At 38.8% G+C, this 18464-nt stretch overlaps 1 protein-coding gene and 1 pseudogene across 3 annotated transcripts in view; one reads left to right on the top strand and one right to left on the bottom strand.

The window, feature by feature from the left end:
• Positions 1–18464, top strand: part of PRELID2 (PRELI domain containing 2) — a 101385-nt gene that overhangs the window by 56224 nt on the left and 26697 nt on the right. Inside the window, exon 6 of one of the 3 annotated variants that reach the window (XM_063086318.1) lies at positions 11866–11916. The exons of the other annotated variants lie outside the window; for them this stretch is intronic. Within the exon in view, the coding sequence (XP_062942388.1) occupies positions 11866–11877 (12 nt within the window). The 3' untranslated portion in view covers positions 11878–11916. Of the gene's footprint in view, positions 1–11865; positions 11917–18464 lie in introns of those variants that run through there. 3 annotated transcript variants of the gene reach the window in all.
• On the bottom strand, positions 8098–10718 carry LOC134369481 (17S U2 SnRNP complex component HTATSF1-like; annotated as a pseudogene).

Raw genomic sequence — 18464 nt, 5'->3', positions numbered from 1 at the left:
GCAAACTTATCTGAAGGCTCAATGGGGACAGGGACAATTCAATTCCAAATTCACGTGGTTGCTGGTAGAATTCAGCTGGCCTCCTGTGGTTCCTTGCCTCTTGGGCCTCTCCATAGAGCATCTCCTAATATGGCATTGAGTGAGTGAGAGGGCAAGAGAGTGCTAGCACAGTGAAATATCCCAGTTTTTTGTAACTTAATCACCAGTGGTATCCCTTTATTTTGCTGTAGTTTTTCATTAGCAGGTCACAGATGCAGCCCACATCCAAGGAAAGGAGATTACACAAGGGCATAAATACTAGGAGGCAGGGGTCACTGGGAGCCATGTCAGTAGTTGCCTGCCACACTGACGGAAGCCAATTTGTATGCCATGTTGAATGCACAACTGTTAGTTTTTTTTGGTACATATTGGGATTGATGATAACTAGAGGTTGGTGAGGGCCAGCTACACCCCCAAAACCTCATTACCAGTTTATGAAAAATTTCTGTGACACATATAGGCATTTATTAATCATTTATTTACAGGTAGGCACAAAATAGTTTATCTGTTCTGTAAGTTCAATGAAGTCTCTGTTCTTTTGGGTGCTCTGACCATGCATTGCACAAACAGTTCACTTAAGACAGAGCAGATAATATTCTAAAGGTAGGATTCAGCTATTTTACTGATAGCATCAGGCAGTGAGGGTCTTGTGATCCAGTGGCTGACCTTAGGTGCCATTCCTAAAGTTAGAGAGTGAAGGGCTTGCTAGACAGAGACTTACACCCTGATGGTGCAAGGATGGGGGCATCTCTTTAATATTGAGTTAATCCTCATGTCTTAAGCCCCATTCATTGAATTAACGAGAGTTCATTTCTTTTTCTTTTCTTTTCTTTTTTTTTTTTAAAAGATGACCGGTAAGGGGATCTTAACCCTTGACTTGGTGTTGTCAGCACCACGCTCACCTATTGAGCTAACCGGCCATCCCTATATAGGATCCGAACCTGTGGCCTTGGTGTTATCAGCACCACACTCTCCTGAGTGAGTCAAGGGCCGGCCCTGAGAGTTCATATCTAATATCTATTAAGGAAGTTACTAAGCCACTAATTTGACCAGTGAAAATGTGGAATTATGGCATTCCTTGTGCTAATTATCAAAGCCTCTGGTGTTTTTCAAGGATAAAGATAAACAAAGTCTCTGGAAAGTGAGGTTGCTGATTAGAATGCTCACAGACAGCCCCTGGAGTGTGAAGCCCACCTTAGGGCAACTGACTGTACATGGTGTATAACTTGGATTAACACACACTCCAGAATATTATACCATGTGTGCTGAAATATTTTAAAACAAATTATAGACATCCTAACAATCATATACCAAATATCAACTCCTGAACTAAAAACATAGTAATTTTATGCCTTTAGAAAGATTATTCAGTGAGAAACAAGGTTGTGACTGTATGTTTAAAATGGGGATTTAGTATGAGGCTTCAGAGAAAGGCTCCTTGGTTCCTGATCTGGTTTTCTCACTTCCCAGATGTCACACTTCACCTCCCAGGCTCTCAACTTTCTCTAGAAAGGAGTGATAATAGTCGTATTTCACAGGGTTTTTAAAGGATTAAGTAAGGTCACATATGTGCAACATGCCTGGCACATAGTAAAATCCCAATAATTATTAGCAGTAAGAGAAGTTCTCTGCTAAGAAGCATCTTTTTATAGGTAAATAGCCTTTTAAATACTTAACAAAAATTTTAGATATACACTGTTATAGGGCAAGTTTGTGTTGTTTCTTTTAAAAATTATTTATCATTTTCTTAAGTTATAAAAGTATTAAATATTCATTATCAGTTCTTAATTAAAGTGCAGTGAAGAAAATTAAAATATCTATAATTCCAATAGTCAATATATCCACATTTAACATTTAGATACAGATCTCTCCATGTGTCTTTGTGTGTTTGCATATGTATATATATGTGTGTGGTTTTTTAAAAACAAAGTTGGTATTACTTATCTCAACTTTTTTCATTTATGGATGTATTGTGAATATTTTTCTGTCATTACATATTCCTTGAAAATATGATTTTTGATGCCTGCAAAATATTCCATTGGAAAAATAGCTCTTATTGTTGGTTTCTATTTTTTTCCAGTATTATAAATACAAAAGGGGTAAATTCTTGAATATAAGTACTTGTGGACATTTCTGATTGCTTCTGGGTTGAGACCTTTAATGTATATTGCCAAATTTCCTTCCAAAAGAATTCTCCTAATTTATAGCTTCCACCACTAGTTGGCTCTGGATACCATCAGTTTTCCTGCTGTATGACTTGAATGAATGATTTAACCTCTTAAAATTCCATTGTCACTAGGAAAGTAGGGCAAATTATTCTCACCTAGTAGGATTGTTGTGCAGAAGAGACAAAATTGTTAGCTCCTGTTTTCTGATATTTACTCTGAAAACGTTGAAAGTTAATGATTCTGTCATTAACTAGTTGTTTAGCTAGTCCCCCTCTGAGCTTTTGATATCATTGCTCTGAGATGCTCAATTCCTTATTTGTGAATTGAATATCCTGTGTACAGGATATTTGAATTGAATATCCTGTGTACGCACATACGTGGGTAGTCACAATCCTAAAAATTAGTAGACATTTTAAAACTCAGTCATTCCAAGATAGAGAAAAAGAGCAAGTAAAACTGTCATTCAGAATAATAAATTTTGTAAGTTTGACATAAGGACAGCGGTATAGTTGTATGCTCACTGTATGTTGGAGACTTACATTTTCTGCTTGGTCAGTTCTTTCAAGATTCTTTCCATTACTTGAACCAAGAGAAGGAACTAAAGAAATATGTTCTCTTGGGTTTCAGAGAGTTTATTTCTCAGCTTTAAATTTATTCTCTTGATAATACTTTTTAATCCCACTCTTGAGTGCTCAAATAGATTGATTTAGTTGATATTTATTCATTAGATGCCCTGAGAATATTACCAAGAATTCTGATTTTTAACAATTTATTTTTAGATTGGTTAAATCATAGTAGCTGCTGCCTTCTTACATATCCCTCTCCCCATCAGCCCTGCTCATAGTTACCTCTGGAGTTTGTCTCATGAAAGATAGTCTCTGTAGGGAAAACATCTTGGCAAAATGATTATTCTATGAGTGATACAGTTTTTTGTTCCTTCAACTGAGTTTAAATCAATTCTCTTACCTTGGCTGTGAGACCTAGGAATCCAAAATCCCTTGATGGCTCATTTGAATTTATCTGGGTTGCAATGGACTTTGCTCAGTGGTAAAGCTTTTGGGAATCACTTAAACCAGTAAGTTGAAATTCTGAGACGTTGCCTTCTATGAAACTTGATGAAACCTGGGAAGTTAAGGTCTTACCTGAAATGACAGAAAGTGGTTTCCTGAGCTGCAGATATGTTCCTGTTTTCTTCGCTTAGTGATGGGAGAAAGTACTCATATATCTTCCTGTGGCTGGGTGAGCATGCTGACCAAGCCAGGAGTCAGGAGACCTGGTCTGTGGCCCTGTCTTGGCTGCTCTCTAATGGCCACGTTGCTTGGACCAGTTGCTCTGAGTTTCACTATCATTTTCTGTAAAATCAGATTGGACTAGGTAGGTCATTTTCAATTCTGAAATTGTACGATTTTTAAAAATCCTCTCCCCTTCTCCCCTAATCTCTACCAAGGTTTTTTGTCTGACAAATAGTCTTTAAGACTGCATAAAAATTCAGTAGTTTAAGCTAAGTGGGGATCCAAGAGTGTGAGAAGTAATTTATTTAACAAGTAGATGGTCAGGGTGAGGTAACAATAAAATATTCAAAAATAAGAAATATACTTTTGTAAATACTAGTTAGCAGAAGGGTGGGTGGTAAGCTTGTGGTAGGGTTATTACAGTTTCATTTTATAATCCCATTCACATGAGTTAAACTATATGATTCAAAGACTTGTAGGTATTGGTGCCCAGTAATAGATATACTGGCTTATTTTTAATCCATGCCTTCTGTTAACACAGATTGTTCTGGGAACTTTGGGGAAGACCAGATATAATAGTAATAGTAGCTGTAATTTACTGAGCCAAGTACTATACTCTTATGACCATTTCGTTCTCCTGGTAACCCTCTAAGAGAAAGACAGTTATTTCCACTTTTCCATTTTACAGATAAGGAAATGGAGACATGCAAAGGTTAAATTACTTGCACAAGGTCATCAGCCAGTAGTGGTAGAGCTGGAATTTGAATCCATGTGGTCTGACCACAGAGTCCACACTTTTAACTGTCGTTCTCATTGACTCCCTGGTGGAGGACAGAATCTTTTTCTTCATAGAGCTTAGGGGAGGAGACACAACAAATGAAAGACTCATCTCCATCAGCATTGGGTGCATATATGACCTTGAAGTAGACACTTGTTAGACTGTGGAGAAAATGTCCTTGTTTTCAACACTTGCTGTGATACTTGCTTTCCTAATCTCTTCTCTTCTCACACCTGACCAGGTATCTTTGGGAGATTTGAGAGCTGTGTTCTCCCTACTATTCTGGATGGATTTCCAACCAACCTATTAGTTTTCTGATCCTGTTCTTACCCTCTGTTGTGCTAATTCAAAGACAAACACAAAGACAATGAGAAAATAGGAATTTGTGGCCATCATAAATCTTCATGTACATCATATAAATGTAAGGCAGGCACAGAATTGGAAGCTGAAACAGCTCTGGCCAGGCTGCATTGAAATACTGAAAAAAATAGGGGCTGCATCTGCACATTGTGTGGACTAGGAACATTTGAGGTACAAATCTGTTGTGGATCAAAGATATCATTACTTGTAGGATTGGGCTGTGACTGAGTTAAGCAGTTTGTTCTAAAATAAGGCTCTTAGTTTGACCAAAAAGACCAGGAAAATGTCATTCAGTCATCTTAGCTCAGGGGTTAATTTAGTACAGAATTCTAGATACAGCTACTTGAATTGGAAAGGTAGTTTCATTTCTTAATGGTACATCCAAGAGTTAAACTGCAGTTGTAAGCTTAAGCCCTGCAGCATACTAATTAGATACTCTGAGCTGCTTGAGGTGTCCAGCCGTTCCCCTTGAGCATTCTTGCTCCCTTTGTCTATGATGATTTCTTATGTTGACTCCCCACTCTATGGAAGAAATTCATCTCTTCCTGGAGGACCTCTCTTGTGGTACCCACCCTTCGCGGGACTTAGGCAGCAGAGTCCCAGGAAGGTGGTGAGAGTGTCTTCCTGTTGTTAGGGAATACAGCCACATTGTGTCTAGTGATCCCGGGTTTGTTGGAGTGATATTTCTTTGCTACTTTCAGTTTTCTTTTATCAGTGTATTAGTTCATTTTGTGTGGCTAGAACAGAAATACCTGAGACTGGGTGATTTATAAAGAACAGAGGTTTATTTGGCTTACGATTCTGGGACAGCTGCATCTGGCATGGGCCTTAGGCTGCTTCTGCTCATGGCAGAAAGTTGCAGGCAGCTAGTGGGTACAAGCAGATCACATGGTGAGAGAAAGCGAGAGAGAGAGGAGGTGCCAGGGTCTTTTTAAACAACCAGCTCTCGCAGGAATAAATAGAGTGATAACTCACTCATTACTCCCCCTACCTAGGAAGAGCACTAATCCATTCATGAGGGATCCGCCCCCATGACTCAATCAGTTTCCAACACTGCCACATTAGGTATCAAATTTCCACATGAGTTTTGGAGGGGACAACACATCCAAATTCCATCATTCTGCCCCTGGCCCCCCAAAACTCACGTCACTCTTACATACAAAATACAATCATTCCATCCCAATAGTCCCCAAAGTCTTAGCTTGTTCCAGCACAAACTTAAAAGTCCAAAGTCCAAAGTCTCATCCAAGACCAAAGGCTAAACTCCTTCCAGCTGTGAACCTGTAAAACTCAAAATCAAATTTATTTACTTCCAAGATACAGTGTTGAAACAGTCATTGGGTACACATTCCCGTTCCAAAAGGGAGGAATAGACCAGAAGAAAGGAGAAACAGGCCCCAAACAAGTCCGAAATCCAGCAGGGCAGACATTACATCTTAAAGCTCCAAAATAATCTTCTTTGACTCCAAGTCCTGCATCTTGGGCACAACTGGGCATCTGGGCCCCCAAAACCTTGGGCAACCTTGCTTCCACAGCTCTGCCAGGCACAGCCCAGTGGGCAGCACTGGTGCCTGCAGCTTTTCTAGGCCTGCGTTGCACTTTATCAGTGGCCCTGCAGTTCTGGGGTCCTGGCAGCAGCCCTGATGCCTTGGCTCTACTAGACATTTCCCTGGTGGGGGCTCTCTGTCGGGGCTCTGGCCCCACTTTCCTGCTTAGCATTTCTCTGTGGTGGCTCCACCTCTGTGGCAGGTCTCTGCCTGGGCTCCCAGGCTTTTCCATTCACCCTCTGGAATCAGGGTGGAGGCTGCCATGCCTCCATTGCTCTGGCATTCTGTGAGCCTGCAGACCCAACACCACGTGGACACCATCAAGGCTTCTGGCTTGTACTCTGCAGAGGTGCTGTATGAACCACACTTGGGGCCATTTGAGGCAGAGCTGCTCCAGTCAGAGCAGCTGGGATGCAGGGAGCAGGTTCCCAAGTGCAGCTGTGTCCCAGGTCTGTCCTCCAGGACAACTCAGTCCTTCTAGGCCTCAAGGTCTGTGATGGGTGGGGCACACTCCCAAACTTCTCAAATGCTTTTAGGGATTTTTCCCCATTGTCCTGATTATTAGCATCTGGCTGCCTCATTACCAAACTAATGTCTTTAGCAAACAGTTTATCCATTTCACCCTTGCCTTTTTCTCTTGCTCTCCACTTCTCTACCACATTGACAGGTTGCAAATTTTCTAAATATGCTCTGATTCCCTTTTAAATTCTGGCTTTACATCATGCCTTTGCTGCCATAAGTCAGAGTAGGCTGTTAAAAGTAACCATGCAGCTTCCTTAACGCCTTGCTGCTTGAAAATTTCTTCTGCCAGACATTCTGGTTCATAGCTCTTAAGTCCCACCTTCCACAAAGTCCAAGGGCATGGACACAATGCAGCCAAATTCCTTGCTATGGTGTAGTAAGGGTGATCTTTTGTCCAATTCCTGATAAGTTCCTATTTCTATCTGAGACCTCATTACCTGCATGGACTTTATTGTCCACATTTCTATCAGCATTCTGGTCACAACCATTTAACCAGTTTCTAAAATGTTCCAAACATTCTGTCATCTTTCTGTCTTCTTTTAAGGTCTCCAAACTCTTCCAGCCTTTGCCTATTATCCAGTTCCAAAGCTGCATCTACATTTTCTGCTATTTGTATAGCAACACCCTACTCCTCAGTACCAACTTTCTGTATTACTCTGTTTTGTGTTGCTATAACAGAAATACCTGAGACTGGGTAATTTATAAAGACCAGAGGTTTATTTAGCTTATGATTCTGGGAAAGCTGCATCTGGCACAGGCCTCAGGCTGCTTCTGTTCATGGTGGAAAGCAGCAGGTAGCCAGCGGGTATGAGCAGACCACATGGTGAGAGGAAGTGTGCACTCACACGTGCGAGAGAGAGAGAGAGAGAGAGAGAGAGAGAGAGAGAGAGAGAGAGAGAGAGAGAGAGAGAGAGGTAGGGAGAGGAGGTGCCAGGATCTTTTTAAACAATCAGTTCTCACAGGAGCTAACAGAGCAATAACTCACTCATTACTCCCCACTCATTACTCCCCCCACCTAGGGAGAACACTAATCTATTCATGAGGGATCCGCCCCCATGACTCAATCAGTTTCCAACACTGCCACATTGGAAATCAAATTTCCACATGAGTTCTGGAGGGGACAACACATCCAAACTCCATCAGTCAACTTGTTTTTATTTTTGAATATCACAAACTTCATTCAGAATACTTTAAAAAATATTATTCTGCATGAACAAATCTGACAAAAGGACAAGTATGCAGTTTACTTGTGTGTAACTATGAAGTTTTAACTGAACAGCCAATGAACATATATTTAAAACCAATAGGTACAGGTGACAATGAAAACACTTCAATGTGTTAATCTGTTGGCATCCTACCACTGTGCACATGGTTTATGCACCACTACTGGTAATTACCCTGAAGCACAGGCAAATGTAGATGGGGATTCCCTAAAAAGCAAACTGAAGGGCTTAAATATCATCGTCATCATCACTACTGAGGACAGAGCTGCTGCCTGTAGATGAGGGCCCCTCTTCCTTAGCATTCCCCAAAACATCCAAAGTCCCCCTCTCATCAGCATTGTCAAACAACTTCTCATTGGAATCCTCCTCCTCATCAAATCACTTCTTGTTGGAATCGTCATCTTCAAACAGCTTTTCATCTACATCTTCATCTCCCTTTCCCTCTGAATCATCTTCTTCCTCCTTCTTGTCAGCATCTTCAAGCATTTTCTCGTCTGCATCTTTGTCCTCTTTCTCATCGGACTCAGCGTCAAACACTTCTTCACATGTATCTTCCTCTTCTTCCTTCTTGTCGGAGTCTTCACCACATTCTCTCTCTGGGCCTTCCTCATCTAACACTCTCAGGGCCATCATTTTCAAATTCCGAATTTTCAGAGTCATTTTCTTCACTCTTTGTCAAGAGCGTTTCCACGAGACCCTCGGAGCCATCCTCGTCACAATCTTTTTCAACTCTTCTGATTCTCTTTTGGAGCCTTCTTCCGACTGTTTTTCAGAGCAGTCTTTGTTAGATTATCTCTCCCAGTGATCCTCCTCAGACACTCTTTGGCAAGACCATTCTCTTCATAATCGTTTTTGAGTCTTTTCTTCTTAGATTCTCTTTCGGGGTCATTCTCTTTAGACTCCTTTTTAGGACTGCTCTCTTCAGACTCTTTTTCGGGGCAGCCTTCGTTATCTCTCTTGAGAAGGCCTCTTTCAGACTCTCCCTTGGGGCAGCCCCCCTCAGATTCTTTTGCAGGGTGGCCCCCCTCAGGTTCTTTTTTGGGGCAGCCTTCTTCGGCCTCTTTTTGGGGACCACCTTCTTTAGCATCTTTTTCAGAAGCATCTTCTTCAAATTCTCCTCCATCTTCTGTCTTTTCAAACTTCTTCTCATCTATAGGTTCTTCAAATCCTATTACAGTTGGAACTTCTTGAGCATTCATTTTAGATTTTGTATTAGTCCATTTTGTGTTGCTATAACAGAATACCTGAAACTGGGTGATTTATAAAGAAGAATGACATTTATTTCTTACAGATTCTGAGGTTGGGAAGTCCAATGTCCATCAGGTGGTGGCGACAATGACCCAGGGGTCTCACACTGCAACATGGTGGAAGCAGAGAGAGCAGAGAGAGAGAAAGACAGACTCTCCTCTTTTGAAGGCCTCAGAACCACACCCCTGACCACCATCTTTAATCCATTTACTCCTGCAGGGTCCTACAATCCAGTCACTTCTTCAACGCTCCACCTTTCAATTACTATAATAAGATTTTCCACCCTCTTAATGATCACAGTGGGGCTAAGTTTCTAATACATAAAACATGGGGGAAACAATTCAAACTTTAGGAAGTTTTGGGGGGACATAATTCATTCCACTACAGATGTGCTAGGGTGCTCTAAAAAAATGCCTTATTCTAGAAGGCCCTGCCTTTTCTGAAGTACGGATGGAATTGGAATGCTGAAGGCCTCTGTTGGCCTCAGGAGCATTGAGAAAAGCCTCCCATCCTCTCGGTCTTTCCTTTCTCTTGAGGTTTCTTCCACCTGATAATCTGTAGTCCCATCCCATGCTTGGGCAGTGATCTGACGGCCACCAAATCACCTTCCATCAAGAATTTGAATACAACAATCAGCTTCCTCTGGATCCCTAAAGGACATAGAGGCCACACCATCTCGGTGCCTATCAAAGAGAAGGAGCTTCTTAATTTGTCCAAATTTTGAACACTCTACTTGAAGGTCTTCTCTGATCTCATTAAGTACCAATGGATCATCCTCAAATTCCATAGGATGAAACATATTTTTGATGATGACAGCTCGCTCATGGTGCATCTTAGATAGCCCTGCTCTCCTCTCAGGTCTCCAATCCAACTGCTTTTGTTGCAGAGACAGCCTCTTCTTATAGTCTTTGCACTTCTTCTTCTTCGAGGCATCATATTCCCCCTTCAGTTGAAACTTTTCCACCTTGACATGTAATTTGTAGCCTCTAATTTCATCTTCATCCAAAAGTTTTAATGCAAGGTCCACAGATTCTCTCTTCAAATAACAGCAAAGCCCATCTCCTTTAAGATTTCCTTGATTATCTTTGTAAAGTTTGACGTTAAATTCTCTGTCTGAGGATCTCTCATGATGACAAACTTGGACATAAGTTTTGTAAATTCATCCACTGTAATGTCTGGAGGCAAATCAGACACATATACATTTGTATTTCTGTCTTCTTCCACATGAAACCAACCTGACTCAGCCTTTCTTTTTTCTCCCCTCTTTCTGGGATCAGAGGGTTCAGGGGATTTTCTTTGCTGAGGTTCCTCTGCAATCCTAGTATTGATATCTTGTATGTTTGCAGTAGAACTAGATGTGCCCTCATTAGAGAAGCCATAATTGGCCTGGTATGTAGCAATGAAATCTTCAGTGATCTTGGGGAACCAAGCCTTCTTGTCCAGGTTCCACTTGTACGGGGTGTCGTCGGCTGCTGCCCGAAAGAACTGGTTTCTCCACCAGGACTGTCCCGGGTGTCACCATTGTTGGTGTCTCCGTACAATTCTTGCATTCGCAACTGCTCCCCAAACTCGTCCCCATCCAAGTGGTTGGCACTCATGTTTGCCAGGGGCACACTTCAGGAGCACAAAGAGGCCGAGGTGACACTGGCTCGCTCTGCCAGGCCTTGGTGGCACCGCTGGGTCAGGGCGTGGCGGGTCTGGGACTATGGCGGATGCGGCAGCAATGTCAAGAAATGACTCGCCAACGAAGCCCCGCCCAGACGGGCGCAGTCGCCATGAGGGGCAGTACTGACACGCCCACAGTCACTTTCAGTTCTTTCTCTTTTTTGAATACTATTTGCTCTCTGGGATTTGACCCCTTGTTGCTTGACTGGCTTTATTCCTAGATTCTAGCTAAACTGTTTTTCTATTTTTCTCTGAATTCCTTAGTAAAGGAAAACGGTGGCTTTTTGAGAGTTAACTCCTTTTGTATTGATTCCCAGATTAAGTAGAATGTAAAGGCTATAATTAAAAATTTTCTTGATCAATGACCTTTAGTGGGGTGGTAGCTTTTATTTTTTAAGACATTAACATTTGTTAAAACCTACTGGTTTTTCTGTTATTCTTTGAACTTTTTGATATGTTTGAAATAGTTCTATTTTTAAAAGAATTATTGCATTCCTCCAAAAAGATTCTTTCAATCTTTAAACAAAATTTTTTGAAAACGTACTTAAAAATATTTTTGAGTGGGCCGGCCCGTGGCTCACTCGGGAGAGTGTGGTGCTGATAACACCAAGGCCACGGGTTCGGATCCCATATAGGGATGGCCGGTTGCTCACTGGCTGAGCGTGGTGCTGACAACACCAAGTCAAGGGTTAAGATCCCCTTACCGGTCATCTTCAAAAAAAAAAAATATTTTTGAGTAAGAACTATCTGCACATAAATATTTGAAATTATGTTTCCAGCAGAGCCATTTGTGTTCTTTTGGTTCAGCTCCCTTTGGAACCAATACCCTTCACTGAGCAGCTGTGTGACCTTGGACAAGCCATTTAATTTTCTGTGTCTCATTTTCCTCATCTGTAAAATGAGGATAATATCGGAACCTACTTCATAGAGTATTTGTGAGGAATAAATGAGTTATGTACATAAAACGTTTAGGATAGTACTTGGCACACAGCAAATGATCAATTGTTGATGTTATCATTATTTAAAAAGCACAGTACAGGAAGTTAAAAGCAAAAACTTATTTTTCCCATTATGACATTTTAGACAAATGTTTAGTGGCTAGGATGAGCCTGTCTTTGAAGTCAACTATCGTGGGTTTGAATTGCAGTGTCTCCCTCACAGTGTATGGATGAACCTAGCCTCTCTCTGGGTGAAGGGTAAGTAATCATGTCTACCTTGTGAGTATGCCAGCTAAAGGAGATAGTGTGAAGAAGTGCTTAAAATGCCTTGGTACAGGAAATACTCCATAAATCATAGTTGTTGTCTGTCCATTATAACCCAGATCGGCATATTTCCTTCTAGTCTTTTATATGCAGATTTTAAACACAGTCATAATTACAGCATTGGTATAATTTCATGTCTTCCTTTCTTCAAGTGATATTTTATCACAAATGCCCTTCATAGTAACTACATAAACTTCAAAGCCAGCATTTCAATGATGGCTTAATATTTCATTAAGTAGTCATGTAATAATTTATTTCATCCTTCCTTTCGTATTGAGCATTGAGGTTATTTCCAACTTTTATCATTATAAATGACACTATGTGAAATATCTTTATACATAGAACCTTCCATGTTTTGTACCATTACCTTAGAAAAGATTGCCTGAAGTACTCTTATTCATATGTGACTGTTCTCATGATTCTTTGAATGTATTCTTTGTCTCTGTCACTGAACAACAGGCTTCTGTGTGGGGCTCACCACTTTACCCTCAGTATCTAGCACATTGTCAGTGCTCAATATATATTTATTGAATTTATGAACAAATGAACATATATTATTTTCTAAAAGTGGTAAGATTTCTTTATGTTTTTATTCTACTGTCTTTTAGAAATAATCTTAAAAGCAGAGGAACTTCTTATCCAACACAGAGGTAACAGGAATATAATGATAGCAGGTAATATGAGGGTACTTCAAAAAGTTTGTGGAAATGTGGAGGACAGTACAAATCCTCCATGAACTTTATGGAGTGCCCTCATATTTATCGAGCACTTTCTATGCCCCAGGCATCATTCTGAGTATGTTGCATGCACTATCTCATCAATTTGCTCAGTGATTCTCTGCAGTGAGTACTATCATCACCATTTTGTAGATGAAAAGGCACAGAGAGGTGAGTTGACTTGCCCAAGATCACACAGATGATGAGTGGAAGAACCTGGATTCAAACCGGGCAGTAGGACCTTTAGTCTAAACACTTAATGACTAGGCTTCAGGGCTTTAAGACACTGAAAATTCTTCCTCATTTTACTTTTCCAGTAGCTCACCCCTTTGCTTCAACTAGTGTAACAAATTATTTCTCAGAGAAACTGAATTTGTTGGCTAAATTCCAAACAAGGTGTGAATCAGAGCAGTCCCTCAGTCGTGAGGATTTTGCATCAGTCTCCAAACAAAAGCCAGAATTGCTTACATACTTGGTTTTTAAAAGGAATTCCATCCTTGCAGTTCAAAGTGAAGGCTGTGAATGTAGTTTTTAAAAAGATTTAGATTTTTTTAATTGAAGAGAAGAATTTTATTAGATTATTTAACATTAAAGACAACTGGTAGATTTAGAACATCATCCATGTGGGAGTTATTAATCCATATAGGAACATCTGGAAGCCAATAATACACAGGATATGGTTCTGGGATTAAGCCATAACACTTTCCATTTAGTTAGCAACTGAGATAGTAGAGCAACTTTTAAAGCATTAACCATGTTATTATGTACATTTCTTTAGTCTCTTCTTTTTCCTTATCAAATTATTATGGGGCTTGAGAGTTGCTTTTTAAAAATCTTTTATTTTAACATTTACTTGTACATTTTTGTGGGGTACAGTGTATTGTTTCAACACATGTATATAGTGCACGTTGATTCACTTAGGGTAGATAGCATAGTTTTGTATCTCTTAGTTCACCATTTCTCGTCTCCCCTCTTTTCCCTCCCAGCCTCTGGTAACCATTATTTTACTCTCTACTTGTATGAACTATCAGCACCACTTTTTTTTTTTTTTAAGTTCTGCATTTGCTTCACTTAAAATGGTGGTTTCCAATTTCATCCATGTTGCTGCAAATGATAGGATATCATTTCTGAGAAACTTCCATACTGTTTTCCACAGTGGCTGTACCAGTTTACACTTCCACCAGCAATGTAGGAGAGTTCCTTTTTTTCCCCATCCTCTTCAGCATTTGTTATTTTTTGTCTTATTGATAACAGCCATTCTAACTGGAATAAGATGATATCTCATTATGGTTTTAATTTGCATTTCCCTGATGATTAGTGATGTTGAGCATTTTCTCATGTGTCTGTGGGCCATTTGTATGTCTTTCTTTGAGAAATGTCTGCTCAGGTTCTTTGCCTATTTTTTAATTTGGGTTTTGTTTTGTTTTGTTTTGTTTTTGCTGTTGAGTCATTTAAGTTCTTTTTATATTCTGGATATTAGCCCCTATTGTCTGATGTGTAGTTGGCAAACACTTTCTCCCATTCTTAGATTATCTCTTCACTTTGTTGGTAATGTCTGATGGAGTTTGGATGTGTTGTTCCCTCCAAAACTCGTGGAAATTTGATCCCCAGTGTGGCAGTGCTGGAAACTGATTGAGTCATGGGGGCAGATCCCTCGTGAATGGATTAGTGTTCTCCCTAGGTGGAGGGAGTAATGAGTGAGTTATTGCTCTGTTAGTTCCTGCGAGATGGTTGTTTAAAAAGACCCTGGCACCTCCTCTCTCTCTCTCGCTTCCTCTCACCATGTGATCTGCTTGTACCTGCTGGCTGCCTGCCACTTTCTGCCATGAGCAGAAGCAGCCTGAGGCCCATGCCAGATGCAACTGTTCCAGAATTGTAAGCCAAATAAACCTCTGTTCTTTATAAATCACCCAGTCTCAGGTATTTCTGTTATAGCAACACAAAATGGACTAATACAATGTCTCTTGCTGTGCAGAAGCTTTTTAGTTTGATGTAGTCCCATTTATGTATTTTTTTGCTTTAGTTGCCTGTGCATTTATAGTCTCACTTGAAAAAGTGCTGCCTATTCTCATTTTGTGTAGTGTTTCCCCTATGTTTTCTTGTAGTAGTTTCATAGTTTCATGTCTTAAATTTAGGTCTTTAATACACTTTGAGTTGATTTTTGTATAAGGTGAGAGATAGAGGTCTAGTTACAATCCTGCATGTGGATGTACAGTTTTTCCAGCATTGTTAGTTCTGTCCTTTCCCAACTGTATATTTTTGGCACCTTTGTTGAAAATCATTTGGGGTAAGTGTGAGTGTTTATTTCTGGGATCTCTATTGCGTTTAATTGGTCTATTTGTCTATTTTTATCCCAGTACCATGCTGTTTTGATTACTATAGCTTTATAGTATATTTTGAAGTCAGAAAGTTTGATGTCTCCAATTTTATTCTTTTTGTTCATGACTGTTTTAGCTATATGGAGTCTGTTATGGTTCCATACACATTTTAAGTTCATATTTTCTATTTTTTGTGAAGAATATCATTGGTATTTTGGTAGGGATTGTGTTGAAAGTGTAGATTATTTTAGGTAATGTGGATATTTTGATGGTGTTAATTCTTCCAACCTATGAACATGGTATATCTTTCCATTTATTTGTGTCCTCTTCAATTTTTTTCCTGCAGTGTTTTATATTTTTCATTATAGAGGTCTTTCACATCCTTTGTTAAATTTACTCCTAGGTATTTCATTTTTTTGGTAGCTGTTGTGGATGGGATTACTTTCTTGATCCCTTCTTCAGCTGTTTTGTTATTTGTGTACTGATTTTGTATCCTGCCACTATGCTGAATTCATTTATTAGTTCTAGAGTAATTTTTTGGTGGAATCATAAGGGTTCTCTACGTATATGATCATGTCATCTGCAAATAGGGATAGTTTGACTTCCTTCTTTATGATTTGGATGTGCTTTATTGCTTTCTCTTTCCTTACCGTGCTGTCTAGAACTTCCAGTATTATGTTGAATAAGAGTGCAGAAAGTGGGCATCCTTGTCTTGTTCCAGATGTTAAAGGAAAAGCCTCCAGTTTTTGTCCATTCAGAATATTAGTTGTGGGTTTGTCATATGTTGCCTTTATTGTGTTGTACATTCCTTTTATGCCTAGTTTGTTGAGTGATTTTACTATGACAGTGGTGTTGGATTTTATCAAATGCTTTTTCTGTATCTAATGAAATGATTATTTTTTTCCTTCATTCTGTTGATGTGACGTATCATGTTTATTGATTTGTATGTGTCGAACTATCCTTGTATCTCTGGGATGAATCCTATTTGTTCATGGTGAATATCTTTTTAATGTGTTTTTGGATTCTGTTGGCTAGTATTTTGTTAAGGATCTTTGCATCTGTGTTCATTAGGGGTATTAGTTTGTAGTTTCCTTTTTTTGTTATATCTTTTTCTAGTTTTTGTATTAAGTTAATATTGGCCTCATAGAATGAGTTTTGAAGTATTCCCTTCTCTTCAGTTTTTTGTGAGAGTATGAGAACAGTTGGTATTAGTTCTTCTTTAAATGTTTGGTAGAATTCAGCAGTGAAGCCATCTGGTCCTGGGGTTTTCTTTGTTGGGAGAGTTTCAATTACTGCTTCAATCTCATTACTTGTTATTGGTTTTTTTAGGTATTCTAGTTCTTCATGTTTCAACCTTGGTAAGTTATGTGTGTCCAGGAATTTATTCCTTTCATTCAGGTTTTCCACTTTGTTCACATATAGTTGTTTGTAGTCTCTTATGATAATTTGTATTTCTGTGGAATCAGTCATAATGTCTCCTTTTTCATTTCCTATTTCATTTATTTGAGTCTTCTTTCTTTTTTTCTTCATTAGTCTAGCTAAAGATTTATCAATTTTGTTTATCTTTTTGAAAAAACAACTCTTTGTTTCATCAGTCTTTGGTATTTTTTTTTTTAATTTCTAATTTATTTATTTCTGCTCTGATCTTTATTGTTTTTCTCCTACTGATTTGGGGTGTGGTTTTTTTTGTTGCTGTTAGTAAATGCTGTAAGATATTATTTACTTATATTTGTTTTTTTTTTTGGTGTCTGGCCAGTATGAGGATCTGAACCCATGACCTTGGTGTTATAAGGCTATACTCTATTCAACGAGCTAACCAGCCAGCCTGCTTTGTTCTTATTTTTCTAGTTCATTGTGGTTTAAAGTTAGGTTGTTTATTTGAAGTCTTTCTTCTTTTTTGATGTAGGCACTAATTGCTGTAACCTTCCCTCTTAGAAAATGCTTTTGTTGTATCCCATTGGTTCTGGTATGTTGTATTTTTATCCACATTTGTCTCTAAAATTTTTTAATTTTCTTTTTGATTTCTTCTTTTACCCATTTGTTGTTTAGGAACGTATTTAATTTCCATGTATTTGTACAGTTTCTAGCCATTGTGGTCAGATAAGGTAGTTGATATGATTTCAGTTTTTAAAAATTTGTTGAGACTTGTTTTATTCCTAACATATGGTCTATTCTAGAGAATATTCCATGTGCAGCTGAGAAGAATGTGTATTCTGCAGCTGTTGGATGAAATGTTCTATATATGTCCGTTAGGTTCAATTGGCCTCGTGTAGAGATTAATTCTAATGTTTCTCAGTTAATTTTTTGTCTGATCATTCCTTGCTGAAAGTGGAGTATTAAAGTCCTTAACTATTAATGTGTTGGAGTCTATCTCTCTTGTTAGGACCAATAGTAATTGCTTTATATAACTGGGTGCTCCAGAGTTGGGTGCGTACATATTTAGAATTGTTATGTCCTCTTGTTGAATTGATCCCTTTATCATTGTGTAACAATTTTACTTATCTTTTTAAAAGCTTCTTTGGCTTGGAGTCTATTTTATCTGATATAAGTATAGGTACTCCTACTCTTTTTTAGTTTTCATTTGCATGAAATATCTTTTTCCATCCCTTGCCTCTCAGACTGTGTGTGTCTTTATAGGTAAAATGAATTTCTTGTAGACAGCATACTGTTGGTTTTTGTTTTATAATCCATTGAGCCACTCTGTCTTTTAATTAGGGCATTTAATCTGTTTACATTTAGAGTTATTATTAATGTATAGGGACTTGTTACTGCCATTTTATTACTTTTGTTGTTTTGTTGATCCTTTTTTCCTTTTTTCTGATCTCACTGTCTTCCTTTGTGATTGAGTGGTTTTCTCTAGCAGTGTATTTTGATTTCTACTTATTTTTAGTATGTCTCATAAGTTTTTGTGTTACCATGAGGCTTACAAAAAACATGTTATAATTATAACAGAATATTTTAGACTACTAACAACTTAACTTTGATATCTAAAGAAAAAGAAAACCAAAGCCAACTCTACGTTTTGGTGTCATTATCCACCCCTCCCCACCCTTTTTGATATTTTATTGTTTCAAGTTACATCTTTTAATATTGCCTTTTTCTTATAAAGTTGTATTTGTTGTTGTCTTGTTAGGTTTGTCCTTTAGTCTTCATACTAAGGATGTAAGCAGTTTATACACAATCCTTATGACATTGGAGTATTCTGATGTTGTCTGTAAAGTTACTTTACTAATGAGTTATGTACCTTCAAATGTTTTCTTGCTGCTCCTTGGCATCTTATTTCAGATTGAAGAACACCCTTTAGAATTTTTTTTTAAGTCTAGTATAGTGTTGATGAATTCCCTTAGCTTTGTTTGTCTGGGAAAGACTTTATTTCTCCTTCATAT

This window comes from Cynocephalus volans, chromosome 2, assembly GCF_027409185.1.
Source record: "Cynocephalus volans isolate mCynVol1 chromosome 2, mCynVol1.pri, whole genome shotgun sequence".
Classification (NCBI taxonomy): Eukaryota; Metazoa; Chordata; class Mammalia; order Dermoptera; family Cynocephalidae; genus Cynocephalus; species Cynocephalus volans.
This window is presented reverse-complemented; position numbering and strand designations above follow the sequence as displayed.